At 45.3% G+C, this 27,697-nt stretch overlaps 1 protein-coding gene and 1 pseudogene across 1 annotated transcript in view; both read left to right on the top strand.

Annotated features, from left to right (window-relative positions):
* The window catches only part of LOC147456676 (uncharacterized), a 46,457-nt gene that overhangs the window by 10,374 nt on the left and 8,386 nt on the right, over positions 1 to 27,697 (top strand). Inside the window, exon 2 of the mRNA XM_086513876.1 lies at positions 25,425 to 25,554. Within this exon, the coding sequence (XP_086370002.1) occupies positions 25,425 to 25,554 (130 nt within the window). The remainder of the gene's footprint in view (positions 1 to 25,424; positions 25,555 to 27,697) is intronic.
* LOC147456677 (uncharacterized) lies at positions 9,009 to 9,661 on the top strand (annotated as a pseudogene).

Genomic DNA, 27,697 nt, shown 5'->3' with positions numbered 1-27,697 from the left:
AAGACTACACAAATCTCAAGAGGCGGAAAAGAAGAAACTATGAGCTACGCACAGAGACACAAGCCATAGCCAACATCAAGAAAAATCCCAAAGAGGAATGGCTGAAAATAAAAGGACGAAGACATGACATTATGGGGGACATAAGCTCAGATGACATGTACATATATGTGGAACAACTATATGTGCATAATAATGCGGAAGAAATGCCACACATGCAAACTGATCTCCATGCCCAAGACCACTTTGATTTCGAAACGGTTAAAAAAGGCATACAGAAACTTGCAAATGGGAAAGCTCCGGACATACTGCACTTGAAATTAGAAATGCTTAAATGGTCAGGTATGAGAGCCAGAGAGTGGATACATAGAATGCTAAACCAAGCCATTGTTCAAGGGCTACCTGAGGATTGGCAAAAGAACTGGATCAAAGCACTTTACAAAAAAGGGGATGTAAATCAGCCTACCAACTACCGTACCGTTATGGTAGGATCTTGCATGGCAAAGCTTTTGGGAAGCATCTTAGAACAAAGCATAAGCACATGGGCGGAGACAAATGGAAAACGAGCAAAAGAACAAGCAGGTTTCCAACCAAAACATAGCACCATTGATCACCTTGTTTCACTCAGGGTATTAATGGAAGAGAGTCGGCTAAAGGGAAAAACATTATACTGTTGCTTTGTAGATTTCACCAAAGCCTTTGACACGGTCCCGAGAATGGGTATATGGAAAAGGATGGAATGCATAAAAGTACCAATGCATCTTAGGAGTGCAGTAGCACGTCTCTATGACAGAGTCATATGTCAACTAAAAACGCACGAAGGGCTGTCCAAAGATTTCTCGAGCAACATGGGGGTCAAACAAGGATGCCCTCTCTTCCCTACTCTTTTTGGATTGTGCATTGATCAAATAGAAAGCTTCCTCCCTCAACTAGAAGGGAATGAACCAACCATCGGGATACTTACACTTCTCATGCTCATCTATGTAGACGATGTGGCTCTTTTCGCCCATGACATACAGCTCTACATAAATTGGTCGATGCGTTACATGCTTTTTGTGAAAATGTGGGTCTCTCAATCAATGTAGACAAAACAAAGTTCATGATTGTAAAGACTCGTAAGATGGATATCCACGCCCCCCTCATGTATTAAGGGAAACAAATTGAGAAAGTCGACAATTTCAAGTACTTGGGGATTGACATCCCGTGAAACTATGCTTGGGGACAATGCGCACATAATAGAATTGACATCGGCCATGCCAAGTACTATCAATTTGAAAACATGTGCACACAAAGGAGCATAAAAAAGATGGGAGATAAAAGCGACCATTTTTGAGACATGCGTGGTGCAAGCCATCCTCTACGGAGTGGAAATTTGGGGAGCAAGCATTTCAGCCCACACATGGAATGAAATTGAAAAAATTCAGAAAAAGTTTTTATGTCGACACATGGGGGTCAAAAAGACGACACCATACTCCGTGCTACTCTTGGAGACAGGCAAGAGACCACTAGAAATGAAAGCATTGCAAACAATGTACACGTATATCATAAAGGTCAAAGCGATGCCTACTACTCGAATCCCCCGCATTGCATGGGAAACGGGATGTGCGCCACAAAAGACAAAAAAAAGAAAATTTCTGTCATCCAGCCTCATACAGGACATTAAGAAATGGTTCGCTAAATGGAATGTAGAGGCATATGTGGACATGCTTATTGAGGAGGGCAAGGAGGGAGAACACATGCTGAATTTTGACATTGCATTACTAAATAGCCTCCACACCAAGTGGAAGACAACGCAACACCGCTCGAAGTTTGAATACTATTGCAAGCATGTCAACACAAAGTATTGTGAAGGCTATAGCACAAACCCAATGGAAGCCCAGGCCCACATACGAACACCCATGCCCCACATGGCACGAAGAGCCATCTCTTTGATGCGCACAAGGTCATATATGCTCAAAATAGAAACAGAGGGCTGGCTGAAAATTGATGCTTCTAAACGGATATGCACATCATGTACAATGCAAGCTCCCGAAGATGAAGCACATGTGACATTGGAATGCCCAGAATACGCTCACATCCGGGCTAATTTTCAACCACTTCTAAGCGGTTGTTCTACCTTTGTGGACCTATTATCCAAGACAGACCCCTCCCCTACAGCTCTCGGAACATACCTCACCCGCATACTTGAGCATCAAAAGACACTCATAGGAACACAAAAAGAGAATAACACACACCACACCATACACCCCCGTGAGGGGAGACTATGTATCACTTTGAGGTCCTATGGGTCATTTCTGGCCCCCCGCGGACGTTAATACCAAATTGAATCAAATCTCTCTCTCTCTCTCTCTCTCTCTCTCTCTCTCTCTCTCTCTCTCTCTCTCTCTCTCTCTCTCTCTCTCTGTGTGTGTGTGTGTGTGTGTGTGTGTGTGTGTGTGCGCGCGCGCGCTAGATCTTTAAGGTCTCTTGGGACAGTTTTTTACGATGTTAAAACTCTCTTCTTCTTCTTCCTCTCTCTCTCTCTCTCTCTCTCTCTCTCTCAGCTGTTGTGAAACGCTTCGCCATGCCTGCCCGCCACCGTCCTCGCCAGCCCTGCCCCACCGCGTAGCTCCTGCACCCCCTGTAGCTGCTCACGCGCCACCCATGTTTCACCCGGGCTGCTGCTGTTTCACCCACTGCTGCCCCCCCCCCCCCCCCCCGTGCGCGTGCCACTACTGCTGCACCCGCTGTGGCTGACCTGTTGCCATCGCACATTGCCAATGCTGTAGCACCTGCCGCCGCTGCCATTCACTGTTGCAGCATTGCCAACTGCACCAGGCTCGCTGCCCCCAATCACACACTTTTTTGTAAATCGATTTGATTAATTTACTAGTGGGAAACCTCAAAGCAAGGAAAACCCACTGAAAGGATCATGTACAAGAGGAAGAACACAGAACTACCTAACTGTAGAGAGTAGCTAGAAACATTCATAAGAAAGCTGATGCATCTCTATGGTGATGTCACCAACTTCCAAAGCAAACCGTAAGGATTGCCTAAGAGAAAGCTTGAAGATTGGGAGTGGGTCTGCATGAGAACGATGGAACATGGAAGCATTACGCTGGCTCCACAATGTCCAAAAAGCCAGTATCTGACCCACATAAAGAAAACCGCAAACCGCAAACCGCTATAATGTCGGTGAGAAAATGCCAAACACCAAGAACCTTTTATGAAAGACCACCCAAGGAAAACGGAGCCGTAAACAAGCCGATACACGGCGAAGAAAGTCTCTAGTAACGCAGGAATCCCACAACAAGTGGCAAATATCCTCTTTTGCAGTCGAGCAACGAACGCAGTAAGAAGGGCAAATACGACATGCGCGAAGAAAAGTGCCATTGGGAAGCACTCCAAGCAAACAACACCAAAGAAATAGGCACTCTTTCAAGGGCAAATGGCTTTTCCACAAGGCAGAGAGGAGCCTCCTCCACCAGAGGTCAGATTTGTGCATTCGCCAAAGGGCATTACAATGACCATCAAACCATGGTTGTGGTAGAAGAAGAGCATAAATTCGACCTGCAGAAATATCTCGAAAAGGCGTTTCCCGAAGGGCCCAATCAGACATGCGGTCACCATTAGACAACGGTGAAACAGACAAAAGGCCGAGCAGCATGTTTTGAAGCTCTCTCCAAAACTGACGGTAATGCATGCCCAATCCAAAACGATGAGCGGCAAAGGAAAAGTCAAAAGTATATCCAGCCTCATCGACCACATCCTCAACCACACCAATGCCACGACCAGAGAGAAAGTAAGCCTGACGAGGAGAACGGTCGATTAAAGTAAGAGAGAAGGCCCGGCTCCAATGGAGACTTTCCAAACGAATCGAATCACCTTCCTGTCAAGGATTCCACGATAAATGAATCGTAACCTTTTTCCAGGCAGATACCAAAGTAGAAGCAAGAGGACATCCAGGAACGTGCCCTTCCATTTTGCCAAAAACCAACTCCCAGATAGATGGTTGCCAATGGCCAAGAGCAGAAGTAACAACATGCTGACCGAGGTATGCAAACATCAGAGTCCAAGGCTGAACTTGTTGCACAAGAGTAGGCAACAACATAGCTTTTCTCGCAAAAACATGCCCGTGCAAATCCAAAATATTAAGTCCACCAAGACGTTTAGGAGTACAAAGCTTCTCCATCGACATCAAGCGTAAACCTGTTTTCAGAGCATGAGTCCGCCACAAATGGGACATAATGTCCAACATAAGAGAATCAAGACATCGTCAAGGCCAATCCATCAGTGGCAAGAAGAATTGGACATATGCCAACAAGATACTCTGAACCATTTGCAGACGAACATGCAAGGGCCAAGTGGGTAGCTTCCAGTAATGCAATTTGGCATTCAAACGTTGCATAACTCAATTTACTTTCTGAGAGTGAGTGACATTCCAGCCAATTGGATAACCCAAATGCCTAGTGATTACATTCGAAGACACAATCTCACCTGTCCACAAGAGACTATGCCAATCACAAGAACGAAGAGGCAGAAGCTTCGATTTACAAAAATTGACTTTGAGTCCAGCCGCAACGCCAAAAAGTTCCAAGGCTTCCATAATCACTTTGACATCCGCCTGCTGATTACGAGGCATAAACAACGAATCACCAGCGTAAGCTTGACCAATGAATGTGCGGCCCGAAGGTAATCGCAGACCATGAAGACGCTCAACAGAGGTCAAGTGATCGAGATAAGTCAACAGCGGGTGAGTGGCAATAGCATACAACAGAGCACTAAGGGGGCAGCCCTACCTGACCGAACAACCAAGAGGCCAAGATTTAGTCAATTCACCTTCCAAGATCCCTAAAGACGTGCTACATGCATACAAAAAATAAGCCACATTGGCTAATTTAGGGCCAAACCCTAGGCACCTCGTTGTGGCGGCAATGAAGTCCCACTGCACAGTCTCAAAAGGCCTTTTCAATGTCAACTTGCATAACCAACACATCCTGTTGAGTGTACTTAGCATACTCCATGCCAATCATAACATTAGCCAGATTATCCATAATTTGACGATGTGGAATGAAACCGTATTGAGCCTGATGGAGTCTTGCAAAAAGATGGTCCTTTATGCGGTGCACCAACATCTTAGTCAATATCTTATAAACCACCGGCATCAAGGTGATCATACGCCAATGAGAGAATCGCTCACAAAGCGCTTGCTTAGGCAGCAATTTAAGTAAACCTTCTTTCCAAGAGAGAGGCAAATCCTGTTTCTCCCATGCCGCATTTGTCATAAAAAGCAGCGGTTGTTCAAGAGCTTCCCAGAAGGAGAGGAAAAGTTCCACAGTAAGCCCATCCCAGCCGGGAGACCGCCAACCGCCCAAAGCAAGCAAGGCACTATGCAATTCGGAAGCAGTAAAGGGGTCCTCAAGGACGCATGCATCATGCGGGGATACGATCGGAGTAACAAAAGAAAGCATCAAATTGACGCGCATGGCAAGTAACCGAAGATGCCTGAGAAGCAGCAGCAAACACCTGTCGATAATGCAAAACCATGGCATCTGCAAGTTGTTGTTTTGAAGAAGTCCAAACACCCGAGGAAAGCATAACCCGCTTGGTTGCCTGTAGGAGTCTTGTATGATGCAAATGCTTAAAGAATTGCTTCGAAGCACATCCTTTATCCATGAAAGCCTGTTGACGGGCACGCGTCTGCCATTTAGCAAGCTTTCACTTGTCATTACGCTGAATACACACAGAAGCTTCACATAACTTCGACATCTCAGAATTAGACAGAGGCCGTAAGTCAGCTAACGCTTGCAGCCATTGACAAGCTTGCTTGGCATCTTTGACATCCCCTCGAGTGCACTGCATGTAATGCGTGCCATAGTCACAAATAACACTTTGCACCCTCATAACAAAGTGATACCAGGCAGCGTCAAGATCAAGATGCATATGAGCAAGCAGAGGGGGAATAACCTCAGAAATCATGTCACGAAAAACCTCATGAATGAGATGAGCATTGTTAATAAGTAGCAGACGTTTTCTCGGAAGAGCCCGGTCACAAAGAGTCTGCCCAAAACTCACATTCAGTAAAACAGGGTAGTGATCCTATAACTGTAAGGTGTAATCAATGTTGACCTCACATACAAATTCCTCATATTGTTGCACATGAAGCATATACCATCTATGCAACCGCGCTTTATACGAAGAGTGGGCAACATGCTAAAAAGTAAAAACAAAGGCATTTGGATGCAAATGCCGCCATATATCAATCATCTGAGTAGAAGCAAAGAGATTATCCCATTCTTGCCTTTCCGCAGACAACATATGTGAGTTACCAGTGGTACTATCAGCCATGTCAGGGGTATTATTAAAATCACCGCAAAGGAATGCATTTGAAGTCCATGAACGAGAAGAGATGTCTCGCCAATGAGCAGCCCTTTGTCCAGACGATGTATACACATAAATGCCGCCAAATTCATACACCTGACCGTTCAACAAGCATTGAATCACCATCCAGCGGTCGTGCAGATCATTATACAAGAGAACCGGCTGAAGCTCATGCCGAACCAGCATCACTAAACCTGAGTAATCTTGCAAACCAGCATATGCAATCCAATAACCTGCAAAATAAGAACACTGACCAGCAAAGTTATGCTGATTGTGTTCTTGCAAAACAACGATATCCGCCTTACATGTATGTACATAGTGCCAGGTCAGTCGCCATTTATCAAGGTTACATAACCCACGCACATTGTATGAAATGTATTTAATACAACTATGCATCGGAAACCATATTTACAACGGCAAAAAAACATAGGATCAAGTTGGGATGCCCATATGGACATCTCCATCCACGACATCCATGGCAGAACCAGACCGTTGAGTCAAAGCAGGAATCTTGTCCATAGAAATCGCCTAAGAGGTGGAAGCCTCACCCAAAAGTACATCCTTATAAGAGTGCATCGCTTTTTCCCAAGCGTCAATCAATGTGCGATTGTCATTGTAGGGAAGTTGCTTAAATGATACACTCTTATTGGCGTTAACTAGAGGAACATAACTACGGGAAGAAGGTGGAGTACGAATTTTCACTGTCTTTTAAGGTACCACCCACGAACCAACATCACTTGGCCCAACATTTTTGCCTTTCCCTGCATTTACATTCCCAACATCAGCAGATGGTGGATTTTTGTTTTTCCCTTAATTTGCATTAGAAGTCACCTTCATAGCAGGGGCACCATTCAATTTAGCGTCACCAACAGATCTGCCTATAGGGGCAGGGGAAGAGGAAGGAACAGCCGAAAGAGGGGGCTGCAAAATTGGTTCAGGACATTCAGATTGCATGTGACCAAATTTGCCAAATCGAAAACAGGAGTTAGCAAATTTTCCCCATTTGAGTTTGAAAGGGCGCTTGCCCACCCAAGGATCCCCTGAGTCCACCATAATTCCATCCGGGGTATGCTTATCCGTATCCCACAGAATGAAAAACTTGTTGGTGTTCACATCCAATTTCGGAGGCAAATCACCTTGCCAAGTTGAGCAACCAATAACGGAAGAAAATGCCTCCATGTGCGTGGGAAGTCAACAATTTCCACCCACACAGGACATTTGTGACGAATAAGACTTTGATAGTCCTTTGTAAGTGCCCAAGGCAAAACATGAGTCATGTGTGTGCCAAAAAAAAGGGGGGACATCTCCAGTAGAAGGTTTCTAGCCTCAGTATCTGCCAAAAGTACCTCATAGAAACCCCGAGCACCGAAATAAACTCCTCTGACAGCCTGGCGTTTTAGAAGGAAATCAACCCACTGTCCAACATAGTGCGCAATGGGCATTTTGCCAGGGAAAAACAAAATGACCGCATTCATGGCATATTGTGCTACCGGATCCATCAGATTCTGTACAGGAATACGCACCTCAAGGGTAGGTTTCTGACCGTTCCAAGCTTTACGAGCCTTTCGAAGTCTTCATACAAACAACTTTTGATTTCAGAAACGTTCTTTGAAACGCTGTCCATGGCTTTACGACGCTTGAAGACACACTGGAACTCTGGCATGCATTAACCAAACCACGACTATTTACAGAGACCTCAAAGTTCTGTACATCTCCCACAGAGCTCATACATCTGCAAAACGTATGCCTGGATTACTGTAAGCTGGCAATAGCTGTCAATTGCGTGATGCTGTTGAGGCAGCAAGTCAGGCAGATGACGGACAGCAACGACCTATTGGCGAGGACTCCACCTGATCACGCAGGCTGATTGCACACAGGGCTGACTTCTGTAGGTTGTCTTCTCGCAGGGGTACAAGCCGCTTAGACTATCTGCACACAGAATTGCAGGGTCACACAGAGCTGCAGGTTGCACAAGCTGAGTCTGCACAGGCAGAGTTCGAGCAGGGTATAGACTCGCGCAGGCTGTGCACGTGCAGGGATTCAAGTTCGCGCAGAGAAGCAAGCTGAGCACACGCAAGGTTTACTGTTCGTGCACACACACACACACACACACCTCTCTCTCTCTCTCACACACACACACACACACACACACCCACACACACATTCACACTCACATTCAGCCACATACATATCCACACAATCACAGCCACATTTATTCTCATTTTCACATCCACATCTAGCCACATTCACTCACACACACATATACACCACAATCCACATCCACATTTAGCCACACCCACTCATACACATATACATACACTCCCACATGCACCTACACACTCACACGCACACATACACAATGAAGTGAACGAAGACATCTCATCGAGAAGATTTCAACAATGACGAAGGGAGTGAGCAAGAAAGAAATGGGGAAGGAGATGAGCAAACTCGACGACAAGATCAAGGAATACAAGAAGTCATCGGATACCACTCTAAACACCATTATCCACCGGATCTCCAAACTCGAGAAGGAAGGGGAGACCTATATCAAAGAGTGGGAGAAAGAGAAGGAGAGATGGGAGATGGAGAAGGAGCAAGAGAAGGAAGAATGGCAGAAGAAACAAGAGGAATAGGCCAAAGAAAGAGAAGACATGAGGGAGCAAATCGAGCTCCTCAAAGCCTCGGTTGCATCCCTTAGCCCCGAAGAAGGCGAGATGCACACGGACACGAAGGAAGCCCTTAGAGAAGAACTCACCAAAGCTTTGACTGCTAGCATCGAGGACAAATTGGAAGCTACTAAAAATGGGTGGGTCGAAGTAGTCAAGAAGAACATCAAGAAGGAGGCAAGAGAGGAGACACAAAAGGAGGAAGTCCTCATTGTGCACACTACCCTTGAGGAAGAGAAGATGAGACAAGCCCGACGCCTCAACATTCGTGTCACGTGCATTTTGGAAAAAGAAGGCCTCAACCCCGAGCTTGATGGAAAGGCTTTATGCAAGAAACTCGGATACAAGGAAGAGGAATAACCCCCTTCCTCAAAGCTTGGAGAGTGGGTAAAGATCTTACAAGGAAGAGGGCCCTCATCCTACACTTCTCCGAAGAAGCACGGTCTACTTTCCTTTGCAAGAGGGTGATCTCGAGAGGGCTTGATGGACCACCTATCTACCTAGACGACGATCTCACACCAATGCAAGTGGCACACCGACGCGCATGCATGCCTAGAGTACACCAAGCTCGCAAGGAGGGGAAGAGGGGCTCATACAGATATGGCCGAGTCATCATTGATGGCAAGGCTGTAGCATAGGGACTCGCGACCTATGGGACACTCTACGAGGAGATACATATGGCTATGGCAGTTTGGAACTGCAACGGTTCTCTATGGACACACCTAGGGAGACTGGAAGAGGTGATGCATGGTAGAGACATCATTCTACTCACAGAGACAGGAGAGCTTAGAGAGAGGTCTACCTCGAGTACAGGACTATCAGTGGGAGTCTAAATGTCACAAAGTGATGACGTGGCGGACAACAGAAACCCTAAAATTCCTGCAAACCCTAATTTTTGCCAAAAACCCTAAATTCCGGAAATCGCGGAGGCGGATTATTAATTTTTTTTTTTTTTTTTTTTTTTGGAAAATGATGAGCGACGCGAATTTTGCTTTTGCTTTTTTTTTTTATAAAAAAAAAAGAGAAAAGACTCTCTAAGAGAGAGAGAGAACTGATGCTTTTGATTTTAAAAGCTTTTGGGGCTCTGCTTTTGGGCATCCCTTGTAACCTTTAAATTAGTGGTGAGGGCCTCACTTCTCAGAGCATCTGGACGCAGAGTCTGAGAGTGAAACCCTAACCGCTCTCTTGTACTTTGATGATTGATTAATACAAAAAGAAATACCGAAAGGGGCGCCAGTCTTTGGGGCCAATATCTCTAGGCACGGAACTCCGCCGGGCCAGTGCAAATCTATTGTGATCTGTGAATTGTTTTGAAGTGGTTATTTGGTGCTGTCGCGGTTGATTCTTGACTTGGAGTGTCCAAGTTTGTTACAGTGGTATCAGAGCACGGCCGATTTCTCTTCTACGGGAAATACGATCCCCGAATTTTTTTTTTCCGCGGCACCTATGGCTTCAGGCAATGATCAGTCGACTCCCTCTGCATCTGGAGATGCGGGCTGGGATCACAACGAAGATTCAGACAGAGAGTATGGCCCGCCTCAGCCTACTCAGGCGGAGCAAACAGAGATGGAGCGTCGTCAATTGATTGGCGATGCAACAAAGATGATGCTCAATTTTGCCAAGGACCTGAAGATGGTAAAATATATGAACCAGACCTCTTTGAAAGAGGTATAGATGGAGTGGCAGAGAACCACAACACCACTCCCGAAACCCGCTCTCAAGAAACCTTCTACCTCCAAGAAATATACGGAGAAGGAACTGGAGAACGTGGTTGATGCACGGATTGCTCAGCTTTTCGACGTGCAAAAGAAAGGCAAAAAGCACGGCAAAAAGCAGAACAAAGGTACTGACTTCCCGGGATATTTGGGTCGTCAGTCGACATTCGACAAAGCAAAGAAACGGAAGAAGCGTGTTCGATTTGAAGGAGTACCCAGTTCTTCTTCTTCTTCTTCTGACAGTTCTTCTAGCTCCTCGGATTAGAGCGAAGAAGACAGAAAAAAAGCAAAAAGCGAAGCAAGACACAAAGCTTCGGAACGGGCAAGAAAAAGGCAAAGAAGGCTACATCTCGCCCAGAGACTTACAGTTCTACTGAGGACTCGTCTACAGACAGCTCAGATTCCGATGACGGAAAGTTTTATGCGAACAAGAAGAATTTTTACAAAGCCAACCAGTATGACTTTCTCGAAGATAACAGCAAGAAAGTCCGAGAGTTTAAGGAAGGTGGCCACTCGATCAAGTTTGATACTTTTCAGGATACTCAGATGCTTCGAAGGCTTTGTCTCTTATACAGCAGTTTGACATCGCTTTCGCGGGAGGACGCTATTCAGAGCACTCCAAGATTCGGAGAGCTGCCTCTTACTCTGAGGGGAATGCTCCTACTTGGTGGTCCACGCTTCTATTAAGCAAGACTGTGCCAGTTACATGGCTGAAATTCAAGAGGCTTTTTATTTCTTCTTGGTTGACTCAAGAGTTTGAGCGAGATATACGAGCTGCTTGGAACCATCTCCGGATGACCAAGAGCGATACAGTGAATTCTTATTGTGAAAGATTCTGGAGCTCTTTTCTACCCGCCTCTTCATTCAAGAAGATCTCGTTCAGAGAACAAATTGAGCGGTTTACCTTGGGTCTACCTACAGAGATCCGAGATCACTGCTTGGAACAGAAGTCAGCTTCTATTCAGGAGTTGATGAGTCATGCGAAGCGGGGCTTTGCCATTCACTCTGGCAGTCTGACTTACCCCACAGATGAGGCCATGACACAACGAGCCAAACAGACTTCTGGGAATGAAAGTAGAATGAAAAAGAGCAACCCAGAGAAAAAAAAAGGATGCACGACCCAAGCTTACTCCTGAGGAGAGAGCTCGCTTCATCAGAGAGGGGAAGTGCTTTGGATGCGGGAAACATGGACATATTTCCGCAAAGTGCCCTGATAAGGCACAGAAAGAACAGAATGATAAAGACGACGACAGGTCTGAGAGTTCGAGAGCAGCTGAGGAATGTGGCAGAAAAGGCAGATAGAAAAGCAGAACTGGTACCACATGGCGTGGGACTTGCACCGAATCAAATGAATGAAAGTACAAACTTTGCCGTTTTTTTTTTTGGGGCAAAGTGAAGGATGTAGAAGCTCTTTTGAAGGAGCCAAGGCCAACTTCTTTTCACTTGGAATTGGCGGCTCGATTTGGAACTGCGCCCGACAGACTGACGCCACTGGCGGAGGTAGTTCGACTGGCACCCGGATGGGATGTTGCCATTACACCGAGCATTGGCAAACTTCGTTTGCAATGACAGGGGTGTTCAGGGCACGTGAGTGACGTTCTACTCGGGATCCCTTGGTACCACAAGAACTACGCCGTGGTTGACTACCGGGCCGAGAAAGCGACTTTGATAAATGAAGGGCTTAGAGATTGTACTTGATGAACTTCAGTTTTCTTACTCATTCTTTTGGGAGAACTGAACCATGGATAAAAGTTGAATATGTTTTGACCTGAAGAAAAGAACGCCAAGATTTTTTTCTCCACGCTCATGCCGATTGCTTTTGAGAGGGCCTGAAGATCATACCATTGATCTGATATCTGGAAGCACACCACGGAATCGGCCACCTTATTGTGTGAGCCGAGTACAGAATGAAAAGATTATGAACTCAGTGAAAGACCTCTTGGAAAAGGGTCTTGTCCAGCTTAGTACTTCACTGTATTGCTCTCTAGTGTTGTTGATTTTGAAGAAAGACAGATCTTGGAGAATGTGCATCGATTATAGCACTCTCAACGAAATCACCATCAAGAACAGATTTCCGATTCCTAGGATCGATGATATACTCGACAGGTTACAGGGATCCTCGTGCTTTAGCAGGATTGACTTGAAGAGTGGATATCATCAGATCAGGATAGCGCCAGGAGATGTCTACAAGACAGCTTTTCGGACGACTTTTGGGTTATTTGAGTTTTTGGTGATGCCTTTTGGCTTAACCAATGCTCCTGCGACATTTAACCGGATGATGGACAGGATTTTTCGAGAGTACAGGCTATTTGTTGGCACTTTCTTTGACGACATCATTGTTTTCTCGAAGAATGAGGCAGAACACAGAGATCATCTGCTTCAAGTCTTTTAGGCATTACGAGATCACACGCTAGTGATTAATGCAAAGAAAAGTGAATTTTTTCCTACCATGGATACACTTTTTGGGACACATTGTGTCAGCAACACAACAGGAGTGCAAATGGACCCGGCCAAGATAGAGACTATCCGTGATTGGCCCGATTTGAGGAATGTCCATGAAGTTAGAAGCTTCTTGGGACTATGTTCATACTACAGGCGGTTCATACGAAAGTTTGCAGAGGTTGCTTCCCCTTTGCATATCTTGACACAGACAGGAGTACCTTTTTCGTGGGGACCCACAGAGGTGACTGCCTTTCAGACATTGAAAGAGAAATTGACTACGGGACCTAGTTTGACTTTGCCGGACTTGCAGAAGTCATTCGAAGTATATTGTGATGCTTGTGGTCGTAGTCTGGGTGCGGTCTTGATGCAAGAAGGCCATGTCATAGCTTACGAGAGCCGTTTGTTCTCTAGGCCGGAGATGACAGCACAGATTTATGAGAAAGAGCTTTTGGCGGTTATCCATGCTCTTACTCAGTGGCGGCATTACCTACTCGGAGCGGATTTTATTGTCTTTACAGACCATCAGAGTTTGCGCTACTTCTTGTCACAGAAGCAGCTTTCGGAAAAGCAGATGCGGTGGGCGAACATCTTGTCATAGTTTCACTTCCAGATTGTCCATGTGCAGGGACAGAAGAATGTGGTGGCAGATGCTTTGTCTCGGAAACCGTTGGTTCTGGCTATTTCCGCGATACATCATAGGAGCTTCGAGGATATGGTCGATCAGTGTGCCACAGATACAGATTTTGCAGATATTTTCACACGGATACGGGATGGGGAGACAGTAGCTGGATACTCCCTTCGGGAAGGCTACTTGATGAAAAAGACTATGTTGTGCGTTACACAGCCGTTGAGGGAAAAGGTTATGACTGATTGCCACTGTCCACCTTTTACGGGTCACCGCAGCATTGCTACCACCATGAAAGGGGTAGAGAGAGATTTCTTTTGGCGGAGACTGAAGAAGGATGTGGAAGAGTTTGTGCGCAGTTGCTTGGTATGCTAGAAGGTCAAGTTTGACAGGCATAAGGCACAGGGATTGTTACAGCCTTTACCCATACCCACCCACCCGCCCCTGGGAAAATATTGAAATGGATTTCATTTTTTTTTATCTCCCGAGAATACAGAATGATCACGATGATTTTCCGATTACATGGCACGCCTGAGACGATTGTCTCCGACAGAGACCCCAGATTTATGAGTTTGTTTTGGAAGGCAATTTGGGAGAACATTGGGACGCGGTTGCAGTTCTCGTCATCGTTCCACTTGCAGACTGACGGGCAATTTGAGATTGCCAATTCAGTGATTTTAGATTTATTGAAGTCTTGTATCTCGCATCAGAAGACTCAATGGGAAAAGAACTTACCTTTGGTGGAATTTGCCTACAATAACACGATACACTCTTCGACGGGGAAGACGCCATGAGAGATTGTTGAAACTGCTGCGAAGGTTCCATCCTTCCTGAGCACGAAAGATTAGAAATTTGAAGCGGATGAATATTCGCGAGATTTGGATACGGCTTTTGCCAAGGTTCACGAGACTTTACAGAAGTCTCAAGAACGACAGAAAAAGGCAGCGGATCGCCATCGTCGCGACTGGAAACTGAAGGAGGATGATTGGGTGCTCTTACTTTTGAGAAGGCACGCCTAAGAAAAAAAAAAGGGAAAGGAGAGGCTTTTTCCAAAGCTTAGTATGTGATACTACGGACCTTTCCAGATTACTGACAAGATAAATGATGTCTCCTTCCGATTGGACCTGCCAGATACTTGGAGGATTCATAATGCATTGCATGTGAGTCTCTTGAACCCTGTTAAGGGTGATGTGCCTGATGATGGGGAGCCTGATGAGCAACCCGAAGTGGAAGAAAACGAGGAGATCCTTGTTCCTGAACAGATTTTGGCACATAATGATACGAAGAAAGGTAAAGTCCGAAGGCGGTTCTTGGTTAAGTTCAAGAACTTTCCTGCATTTGATGCGAAGTGGATGGAGGAGGAGGACCTAGCAGATACTCCTCGGATTGTGAAACTTTACCTCGATGTTTTGGTTTAGCATAGTCTACTCCAAACGGAACCCAGAAACTCAGCTTGGCCGAAGATCTGGTGTAGTGGGATGCACAAGAGGGGAGTCGCTCCACTCCTTTGTCAACAGATGCCTCGATTTTGATACTAAAGTCACTGATGTCTCTTTGAGCTTCAGGGATACTGAGAGCTGACAGTATTCTGCTGGATGACTTTATGAAATGGAATTCCTGATTATGATACTGATTTGTTCTTGACTTCTTGTGAGTGCAGGAACTGATAGCCGAAATGACTGCAGCATTTTGGTCTGATTGATCTCGAATAGACATGGTTGCAATAGGGGTTAGTCAATCGGACATCGATGAGGTCCCGATTGGACCTAGATGTGATTGCTAGCTACATTGCCGATAAATCATGGTCTAAGATCCGAATGAATGTTGAATGTCATGTGATGTCCTGTGATGTCTGGTGATGTCCTGTGATGTCGTGTGATGTGACTGTCGATTTTGTACATGTGCTAGATGTGTGTTCCTAGTACGTAGGTACTAACAGTCAGTGTCTGCTAAGACGGTTTATGGCTTTTGTCCGTTTTGCAGGCGTAATCGCGGTCGATTACAATGCTTTCAAGAGGGGGGTATGTCACAAAGTGATGACGGGGCGGACAGCAGAAACCCTAATTTCTGCCAGAAACCCTAAAATTCTTGCAAACCCTAATTTTTGCCAAAAACCCTAAATTCCGGAAATCGCGGAGGCGGATTATTAATTTTTTTTTTTTTTTTTTTTTTTGGAAAATGATGAGCGACGCGAATTTTGCTTTTGCTTTTTTTAAAAAAAAAAAAAAAAGAGAAAAGACTCTCTAAGAGAGAGAGAGAACTGATGCTTTTGATTTTAAAAGCTTTTGGGGCTCTGCTTTTGGGCATCCCTTGTAACCTTTAAATTAGTGGTGAGGGCCTCACTTCTCAGAGCATCTGGACGCAGAGTCTGAGAGTGAAACCCTAACCGCTCTCTTGTACTTTGATGATTGATTAATACAAAAAGAAATACCGAAAGGGGCGCCAGTCTTTGGGGCCAATATCTCTAGGCACGGAACTCCGCCGGGCCAGTGCAAATCTATTGTGATCTGTGAATTGTTTTGAAGTGGTTATTTGGTGCTGTCGCGGTTGATTCTTGACTTGGAGTGTCCAAGTTTGTTACACTAAACACAGGAAGTGTACACGGCACAACACCTCCAGAGGATCTGGCAGAGTAGCAGTCCTCTACCGCCGTTCACTTCATAGCAATATACAGATAGTAGCATGTGATCCAGAGGCATGCTACATGTGGATACGGATTGAGCTATCTGAGGAGCACATCCTCTACATCGCCATATGCTACTTTGCGCCTAGCGGCTCTAGGTTTGCACAAATAGATGGAGGAGAGACAGAGGAGGTCCACACACACGGAGGAGAGGAGGAGGATGATTCACACTCACCAATGCATGTCTTAGGGAGGAGATCATGAAGTACTCTAGACTGGGTGAAGTCTTCCTCACAGAGGATTTCAACGCCATGACATAGAGTAGACAGTGTGATATTTACGACTTCGATGACCGAGACCTACTCTCCACCATGGAGGACACAGGGGTAGAGAGGATATCCAGAGATACCACCACACTCACACCATATGGGAGACACCTACTTCGCTTGGGATCACAGCACTGTCTCGTTATTTATAAAGGAATTTCTAGTTTCGTAGTAAAGTTTGAGGAGTCTTTAGGAGTTCAAGGTATTTTTACCCATTGGAAGTCTGTAGTCCTCAAGAAAGCTTCTTTGAAATTACCATCTTGCTCTCGGAACGTTTCTTTAGGAAGGAATAGATTATCTTCTTCTGATCGTGATGCTCTTAGGAAATTTCATCGTGATTTTGTAATCTCTTATGTAGATAAGTACCCTAATAACTTCGTTGTTACGTGCAAAAACTTCTATTTAGAATGCTTGTTAGGTGAAGTAAACTCTCAGACTTACATTGATTGTGATCTTTCAATGCAAGAGGTTATCTTGAAACATCAAGACTTTTGTAAGTCTTTTGGTTTCAAGTGTCAGCGTAAATTACCTTTTTTATATACCGTTTGGAAGTTCCACAAGAACCCTATAAAGCCTAGATTTATAGTTGCTTCTTGTAACACCTCTTTGACTGAGGTTTCCAAATGGCTTAGTTATTGTTTCAAAGCCATTTTACCTAGCGTAAATGAATTGTGGAAAAATATGCTAAAGGAAGCAGACGTACCTACCGATTCAAGTTGGATTTTAAATGATTCAGTAGGTGTGATTCCCGTTTTAAAGTTTTTGAACTCTTCAAGAAGCCTTATGGAGAAATCTTCTCCTTTATGTCTCCAAACTTTTGACTTTACAACGCTATACACGAAGCTAAATTTGGAGGACCTTAAATTTAGAGTCAAGTCTCTTATTTCAATAGTTTTTGCGTACAAGCTTGAGAAGGATAGGTACAAGGCATTGCTAGTAGAAAAGTCAGCCTTGAACTTTGACTTCTTATGGCTGAAAAGTAAGAATGTAGATGTAGACAAAGCAAGAAAGAGATTTACCAGGATTGTAGATGACATTGACATCATATCTTGGTTAGATTTTCTTTTGGACAATTTATATATAACCATCGGCGACTCTCTTTTCAAGCAAACAATTGGTATCCCTATGGGCACCAATTGTGTTGTTTTTCTTGCTAATTTCTATCTTTTTACTTATGAGTTTGATTTTATGGAGCGTCTTGTCCTCGCTAACACTTGCCCAATATTTTTGCACAAGTTATGCAATGTAAAACGCTTTGTAGATGATCTTTTTGTCCCCGACGTTCCTTCTTTTCAAGATTTTATGTACTTGAATTCGAGTTCTGTAGGCGGAGGAATTTATCCCAAGGAGTTTTGTGAACTTAACTGTACCACAAATAGTGATTGTTGTGCCTTTTTAGACCTTAAGATTTTTCAGACTCCCTTGGGATTAGAAGTAGATATCTATGATAAGCACCTTGAACTAGAATATGCCAACCTAAAAATCATCCGTATGCCTCACATTTCTTCGAACATTTCTTTTTTAGCTAAGTATGGTGTCATTTGCTCTCAACTATTTAGATTTTCTCGTCTTTGTTCTAGTAAATCTGCTTTTGTTGTTCAATCTTGCCATCTTATTTCTTTACTAGTTGAAAAAGGATACTCATTCAAAAGAATCATGAAAAACGTTCGTTCATTTTTGCATCGTAGTAAGTTTATTTTTAATGTTTCTTCCTTTGGAATGTTCAAGATAATTAGTAGTAAATTCAATAGAAGTGGGGAGCTAAAAAGCCCACTTATTGTTTGACTTAATAACACCTTATGTTGTTGTTTTGATCTTTAGCGCTTCTAGTATTTTTACTATAGCTTGACGAATTGCTAGCCTTTATCATGTGAGTATGCCCATCACCTCCGGAGGGTGATAGAAACTCAGCTCATTGGTTTTGTAGAGTATGTTCAAAGCATGAATGACCTCTATATAAACCTGCACCTACTCTTGGGCACTGACGACGTGAGTAGGGATGTCATAGCTGTTGTCCAAGCTATGCATGATAAAGGTGATAATCTTAATTTTCCTGTTTGGACAAGCAGCGAAGTTGAGATCACATATTGTCAAGTTTGGTTCTTTGCTCTTCGTAGGTTTGTAGTAGTATTCATTTTTCGATTTTGTATTTAGCTTACCTGAGGACTTAAGAATGTGTTCCGTTAGAAGTTGTTGTGTGAAGTTTGATTTTTAGGATTCAGATTTTAAGATGTCTTATCCTTTTTTGCTTAAAGTTGAGTACCTGTTTTAACTCAAGTAAGTTGCGTCAACTTATTTTACACATACCTTTTCTAAAAACATTTTTAAGTTAATAATGTTTTGTTTTGTAGGAAACAAAGTGATTTAGTTTGTTCTGTTTGTTTGTTTTTGTTTTTCTTTTCTTTTCGTGGTTCATTGCTTCTATAGATTTATGAGTGCTTTATTCCCTCTTATAATTCGTGAGTTCAGACTATTATGAACTTATGAAGGTATATATAATGGGATGGCGCAATGGCCATCATCCGGCGACCTGACTTGTATATTGCCATCAATAGCCAGCGAAGGTAGCACAATGGATTACATCATCGGCTTCAAAGGGGCAACCCATTTGCTCACATCCCTCACCATCTCACCACTACCTATTGGGGCTGACCATGCATATCTCGCCCTATCTCTCACTAGCTCACCCATCTCACATACACCACCTACATCCATACCACACACCACTATACACTTCACACACATGAGCTAGCTAGAGTTTACGCATCACATATATATGAGGGGATCTACACCCTCGATCCAGACACACCACTCTGTACACTCACTAGCTAGCTCTCCGCAGTCTTACACACCTCAGCCCTCAGCTGCTTTCCACACATTACCCATAGTGGCCGACCCCCACCCTCTGGGACGATGCCCCAGAACCGATGGTACGACGGGGAGTGCAGAGATCTAGACAGCTACGGGCTCAATGAGCCTTAGAGGAGATCACCGAGAGCTAGGCAGGCGACAGATGAAGGTTATCACACGTCGTAAACGGCGGGCCTTCGAGGAGGTGCAGGAGCATGAGTTATACCACCTTCTCATGAGTACAGACTGCACCACAGCATGGAGGATTCTGAAAGAGCCACGCCCCCCCCCCCGGAGGACCCCCAGATCTGGCATGATTATGCCGAGTGCTTATACCAAATACTTGGGCAGCCATTGATCCCAGCACCATCTGATCCTCGACCTACTACCCCGACTTTCTTCACATCTAGCATGGTGGAGAGGGCCATCCAACGCCTTCAGCATGGCCACTCAGCAGATCACACTGGACTCCAGAGTGAGCACCTGATATATGCAGCAGACACTCTCTCCCCCTGGATAGCACGTCTCTTCAACCGCGCTCTGGTTGAGGGACTACCAGAGGAGTGGACTATGCACACCATCGTGCCTATCCAAAAATCTAGTGACACCCTGAACCCGGGAACTACAGGACTATCATGATTGGTCACACATTGGCCAAATTGTATGGGGCAGTTCTTGAGGCAGAGCTTAGCACACATGCAAAGGCATCAGGGATACGCGCACCAGGACAGGCGGGCTTTCGATGCATTCTCAACTATCAACCACATCTTCGTGCTTCGCTGCCTGATCGATGGAGTGAAAGCATGGAAGAGGAAACTCTATTGCTGCTTTGTGGATTCGCAAGGCTTTTGACACTATCCCTAGAGAGAGACTCTTTCAACGCCTTCAGGAGCTACAGATACCATCTGAGATGATATGGGCCATTCTTTGTATGCACAGGTCTTTGGTAGAGTGCGATGCCCATGTGAACTATCGGATTCCATTGCTAACACCATTGGTGTGAAGCAAGGATGCCCCCTCTCCTTGACGTCTCTACATCGACGAGATATCAGATTACATTCTACGAGCAGGCGGAGCGGGATCAGACTTGGCAGGTATACCAGTCCATATTATGCTCTATGCTGATGATATCATTCTAGTTTCTGAGACACAGGAGGGACTATAGAGCCACCTATAAGCCTTGGATGATTTCGGCACACATTGAGGGCTCACAGTGAACCTTGGCAAGACCAAGGTCATGCTCTTCCACACCTCTAGGACAGTTCGGAGCAGAGCAGTACTCACAGCAGTAGGCGGGCAGTTCGATCTGGTTGATTTATATGTATACCTGGGGGTGACTTTCACTGGCACCATTGGCAGATTTTCCATGGCCCAGGCAGCCCGAGACCGCCGGCTTACACGAGGATATGCCGCTAGCGTTGGCCACCTTGGAGCGCAAATGCCATCAGGCCCACTTCCAGGAGCCCCGCACCAAGGGTGGCTTTTTGACACTCTAGTCACACCTGCCATGATGTATGCAGCCGCAGTATGGGCACCAAGGTTATCAACATCTCTATGGTCACAGATAGAGCGCCCACAGATCATCATGATCTCTCGTTTGCTCCACAGCAAACCCTCAATACCACATGACAAAATCATAGCAGAGCTAGCTGCACCACCGATGCTAGTAGAGGCTCTCTTTTAGACAGTTTGTTTCATCCAGCGCATCGAGAGCTCCCACCATACAGACTCATCCGCAGAGCTTTTGAGGCATCGATACAGCTGCATCAGGAGGGGGACACGAGGGCATGGTACTCACAGGTCATAGAGTGGTTTACATCCCATGGCTTGGACATCACGGATCTGCCTCCTTTTCAGTATGATCTTGACTCCCCTCACATACGCCTCTCACACACCGAGAGGAATCGAGTTCTCATACAGGATCTCTGGCAGCTATACATCAGGGAGACATGAATCACACCCAGAGAGTCTCTTCCCACGAAGAGACAACACTAAAGAGACCACTTCCTGACCATTCTAGCAGATGGGTTCATCTAGAGACCGAGATACATGGATGTCTACATGCCACATAGAGCACGGGTTGCCATTAGACAGCTCAGAGTATCATCGCACCAGCTAGAGATTGAGGCAGGGAGAGCTGCACACGTCCCAAGAGCAAAGAGGATATGTAGACTTTGCACAAGCGAGATTGAGAGCAAGGAGCATTATGTATGCAGATGTAGAGCATATGAGGAGATTAGAGGCAGATATCTGACCTTGTTTGCAGATCAGCCCACTCTACATCAGATTTTTGAGTCCAGAGACCGACGACGATAGTTCGGCTGCTTCCTCATAGAGGCACAGCAGCATCGGGACTCCCTCCTCTAGGCAGCATCAGGTGTGAAAGAAGAGCACCAAGCACAACTCACGGACTTTTTTCAGAGGACCATAGTAGCACCATCACCTCCGACCATCCAGAGAGGAGTGACTCTACAGCAGGCTGAGGAGGTCCAAGCTCGCAGACGCCCACGCACCCATGGACGGAGGACACCTTGCCTACACCAGAGAGAGATTCAGAAGATCCAAGAGCACTACTATAGATCTTTGGAGGAGCGATGCATTCGAGCTTTTGCAGATCCAACCGCCATCTTACGCAGATTGTTCATACCCTATCTGCCCATGCATTATGTATTACACCCTGACTATGGGACTGGATGGAGCTAGAGATAGGATAGCATCTCATGATTTACCCCAGCATATAGGGTTGCATCTTTCCCCCAGTACCCTTGTATCACTTACCTCCTCCCCCAATCATTACACAGGATAGCTTACTTTTACTTTTGTACCTTTTATCCTTTATGGATACACACAAGGACACCATGTACTTTGATTTGTCTCATAGGCCAACTTCGGCCTTTTTATAGACGTTAAAAATCTCTCTCTCTCTCTCTCTCTCTCTCTCTCTCTCTCTCTCTCTTCTCAGTATTTAGTTTGAATGGACGAATCAATAGAGCACGAAGGCGGAAGACTTTTCAAAACTCCACCGAAGGCAAAGCAAACTTTCTGACGGCAAAGGCTTAGGGAAAGTTGTTCATCACCGATCTCGTTGAGGGGCAGTGAAGGTGTCCAAGACCAAATATGAGCACATATATGAGAAGGTCTAGGTGATGATTAGGGCTGAGCTAAAACTTATGGCTCTAGAGGATTTGGAAGAGGTGTCTGCCCCGAATCTGTGTATAAGGATGATGCATACTGACCCCAGAAGTGATGGATGGAGGGGGAGAGTGCCTATGGAAGAGTCGCCATGCCAAAAATAAGTGGTATAAATCCTACTCTAGTCGAGCTAGAAACGCCCGCTTGTGAGTGATGACTCCCAGAAGTACCTTTCTCTGAAGCCGGGCTCTCGTCTCTCTGCACTCTTCATCATACCAACTGTTCTGGGGTATGCTCCAAGAACGTCGTCTCTGCCGAGGCTTAGTGTCGGGTATGCCTCTGCTGCTGGATCCTGCAATGTCTCTCTCAATATATAAGTGAGATCTTCTAGAGGTCGCCTTGGTTCCTTTGTGCATGTGTCTGTAGATCCCATCTATGTACACAGAGTAAAAGTAGGTGCTGTTGCCTGTGGTATGTGTGCTGTACTGAACTGAAAGGAGATGGTCATTGTCAAAAGGGCATGATTCACTGCTACACGGATGGGCCATGGCCCAAACGTGAAGTTCTCAATACAAGAGACAAAACTCGCTTGAGCCATAATATAATCCATTGTGCTAACCTCATGCCTATGTGGAAAGCAAGTAAAGCCGGCTGTTGCTAGCCCATATGCAGTACCCATATTTGTCAAGTGTCTCCCATACCCTGTAACCTCCACATTTTGTGAGCATCTGTCCATCATCTAGCACTGAAAAAGGATTGTCATTGCGGTGCACCGTAGGCTGACATACTAGGAGAAAAATAGTATATGACAATGTATAGAAAACTGCCTGTCTCGGACCTCAATCTCACCCACATATACCTGGCCTGCTCATCCCTCCGAATGATATGCAAGAACGGCTGTAACTCCTCTCTAAAAAGAACTTCTACACGGCCGAACTCTCTACTCCTGTGCCCTGATCTTGTCTCTACTGGTTGGATGATCTGTCTCCCATTTGTATCCAGTCACATGTGGCATCAGCTGACCCGGGGCCTGGTGAGTCTAAGTAGAAAACGATATTTCGCTCTGAAACTGTCCTCGAAGGCACCCACATCTAGTCTGAGAGATCCATTGCAGTTCCAAGCTGCCATCCTTAGTTAGGTCCCATAGGTCTTGCACCGTCATGTAGGGCGTCTTTCTACAATTACCACCCTTCCTTCTATATAGAAGGCTATCTTTCCCTTTTCTCTTGTGGCCTTAATCTCTGGCATGATTTCCATCATGTGTGCAAGTTGTGAAAGGGTGAGATCGTTGCCAAGAAAGATGTCGATCTTCTTGAGAGTGGGCCTCTTTCTCAAGAACTTCCCCCTTGTTTCCTCTATGCCTCCACTCCTTGCCAACTCTCCAAGCTTTCTCGTGTGTGGCATTATCTATCTCCATCCACTCTCTCCTTCTTCAAGTCCGTCATTTGCCCTTGCCTCAACTAGCTCCCTATCAAGGACTGAAATCTCCTAAGCGCTTTAATTTCATCATCAAGTTCTCCCTTCTCCTCCTTCCGTATCTTGTCTTTGTTAAGATTCCACCATTGTCGCTCAATAATGCTCTGTAGCCTCCAATGTAGACCTCGTCTACGGTGTGAAGATTCTTGCATCCGCGGGTGTCGTGAGCGGCCAAGCTGGATGGTTTGATCAAGAAGAATGCCCCGATGAGGGTGTGACTGGGTAACCTGTGGTTGGCCATCCGGAGTAATCCATCCCTCTGTAAAAAGTAGTGATCTGGCTTTGTATGGATCCTCTATGTGTAGGCCTTTTGCTCCTAAGGGTAGTCTCTTGAGTCTATGGATCTCCATCAAGAAGATACCTAGGCACCTCTGATCATAGTAATCCATGATGCGGGATACGGGGCCAAAGCCCCCTCTTGAATAAGCAATGAAAATGCCCGCGGATCTCGTAGTATGCTGTGCATTGGCAGATATAGTACTCCTCTGACTTTGGCTCTCTTTGGCAAACCTGGCATAACCTCTCCTTTGGGGGTATATCTCTGTATCGGCAAGTCCCTATCTCCAACTGGTGAGATGAGGTGCATAGCTGACCAATAACACATCTAATGCCATGAGATAGGTCGGTGTCCATATACTTGGGGCGTGAGATGAACCCATCATCTGCCGTCTGGAGAAGATGGTCTCGATAAAAAGCCATTGTCGTCCCCAACTCATGTGACGGAGACAGCCAATTCCTTCTAGTATCCAGCTGACTGAGATCATGTCTGATAATCTTGCTAATCTCTGAATGTGTGAGGGTGAGGGTGGGTGCATCCAAGGAATACTGAAAAAGGGGCAGCCTGTCCATACTAAATCCATGTAGCTTAAACCAAGATGATAGCTCTGCAAACCAACATAAACTATCACCCTCACTGGCCAGTTGTCGCGATGACTCAAGCGCTAGTCGTGCATATCTGTTGCGTGGTAGCTCCCATGTGCTATGAAGGAAAGATACTGATCTAGAGAGAGAGAGAGAGAGAGAGAGAGAGAGAGAGAGGAGAGAGAGGAACAGGCTTATTTTTACAAAACCTATGAATAGGTAGATGCTTCAAGTTTTGAGTTTTCAATTTTTCATGCTGCTTGGTGATTAGTTGAGAGAATATTATTGTTTGCTTCTTCTTTGTTGAATGAAGTAAAGATTTGGTCAATTTTTCTCTTGTTCTTATTCTAGGAGAAGTGAAGGTGGTAATAGTGGGGAATGGAAGTGTGGGGAAGACCAGCCTGATTCGGCAGTTCTGTAAAAGTCAGTTTATAGAAGACTATAAGAAAACAATTGGAGTGGACTTTCTTGAAAAGCACATGTGAGTGTTGTGTCTGTGGAAGCATGTTGCTAGTTTTGTAATTCATCAAGTTGATCTTTCCAACACTTTTCCTTGATTTTGTTTTTGCGTGAAGAGAAAGTGCCTTCTTTTGTATTAGTTAGAACGACTTGGGTTTTAAAACATGAAGGACCTGGTCTCTTGGTCTTAGACGTTGACAAGGGTGAATCCTATCAAGATCCTGCTTGAAAAAGTTTGAATACCATGCAGATAAGCAATACAGTGGAAAAAATAAAAATACCTGGCTGGATGTGACTTGCTCTTCAAGAAACAAATAAATTTATCTCAGTTTTCTGACCTGTGTCAGTGAATGATGATGTCGAAGTACTCTACCGTATGGAGGCAGAGGGAGAACACGGACTACTTGCTGAGGTGGTCGATGCTGATGTGGCACCTTGTACGGACTAAGAACATGGCTGCATGCTTATGTGGCACTTTGTACGAACTTTATGATGTGGCAGCCTGCGGATTGCTGATGTGGCAGTACAGCCACGCTGATGCTTTTATGGAATAAGCCCATCTATACTATACATAATGGGGGAAGGAATTCCGGCCCCTCTCCCAGGCACGTGGCGCAAAATCCTTCCTCCAGCAAGTGAGCTCTGCAACATGGCAACAACGAGAGAATGAAATGAAATGTAATATTAACATCTTCAAAAGGCCAAAATGACTTATGAGACCTAAAGATTACATGTGGTGAATCTAATACCAGGTCTGGGTACAAAAAGTACAAAGAACTGAAAAGAAAATAGTGGGTAGGGGTGGGGTGAAGGGTGATACAAAGGGAATACAAAGGGTGAGCTGATACAATGGAGCTCTCTGACAATCGATGCATCATATACATATACATCAGTATCCAAAAGGCTATAGAGTTTCAATGTCCTCCAAGGTAGGCACTCTGTCGGGACGGCTCCTATGTCGCGCCAGTATGGTATGGATCCTCTATCGCAATCTGCGTCGATGTCGAGAGGGCCCCCTCATCCTTGGGCGACGGGACCGCCCCAACTCTATCACCCGATCAAGCAGTATGCTTCTGGTGCCTCTGGTGTTGTTCTGCTGTGGGGGCTGCTCGAACTCCTCTGTCTGTGACTGAAAGAAATCTGTAATCTTCCGCTGTCGTTGGATCTCTCTCATTGTGCCCCTCTTCAAGAGGTCCTCTCTGTGTTTGTGAATCTCCAGTAAGTATAATCCGAGGCATCTCTGATCCTGTTATCTCATGACTTTAGAAAGTGGCCCAAAACCCTCTCTGAATAGACAGTGAAAGCGGCCTCGTATCTCATAGTATATTGGGCAGTGACGTATGTAATGTAGCTCTATCTCGGGCTCTATCTGGCACACCTGAAAAATTCTGACTCAGCAGGTACTCTAAATCTGCTTGTCTCGATCTCTAGCTGATGTGAGGATGTGCGTATCTGACCAATAGCACATCGTATCCCGTGGGTTAGATGAGTATCCATGTATCCTGGTCTGATCACAAACCATCCTCCGTGAGCTGGAGAAGATGCTCTCTATAGAAAGTCATCTTCGTACGTAGCTCATGTGTAGGCTGTATCCATGTCCTCTTCGTATCCAATTGAATCAAGTCCTGTCTGACGAGCCTGGTAATCTCAGTCCTAGCGAGGGAGATGGAGGGTGCATCCAAAGAGTACTGAAATGGGGGTAGCCGATCCATACTAAAGCTATGTAACTGAAACCAAGATGCCATCTCTGCATACCAACATGATCTATCTCCCTGCAATGCCAGCTGCCGCGAAGATTCTAGTGCTAATCGAGCACATCTGTCTCTAGGGAGAGCCCAGGTGCTATGCATAAATGAAACTGATCGAGTGAGTGCCTCCACTACCAATGGAGGAGCAGCGAGCTCCGCCCTAACAATGTCATGTGGTACTAAGGCCTTGGCCCTTATCATCCGAGAAATCATAGACACCAAGGGCTTCTCCATACATCTCCATCCATCAGTACTGCCAGCTCTGCTATGATGATCAACTTAGGGGTCCCATATTTCCACTCCGTACAGCATGGCCGAAGTGACCAAAGTGTCAAAGAGCCAAAGCTTTGTCCGAGGTTCCTGGAACTGAATCTGTGAACATATCTTCTCAAGTCTCCCCAATGCTGCATAGGCTCT

The sequence above is a fragment of the Adiantum capillus-veneris genome, chromosome 6 (assembly GCF_014529385.1).
Source record: "Adiantum capillus-veneris isolate H3 chromosome 6, ASM1452938v2, whole genome shotgun sequence".
In the NCBI taxonomy this organism is placed as follows: Eukaryota; Viridiplantae; Streptophyta; class Polypodiopsida; order Polypodiales; family Pteridaceae; genus Adiantum; species Adiantum capillus-veneris.
Note: the sequence above shows the minus strand (reverse complement) of the source record. Positions and strands in the feature narration are given on the sequence as shown.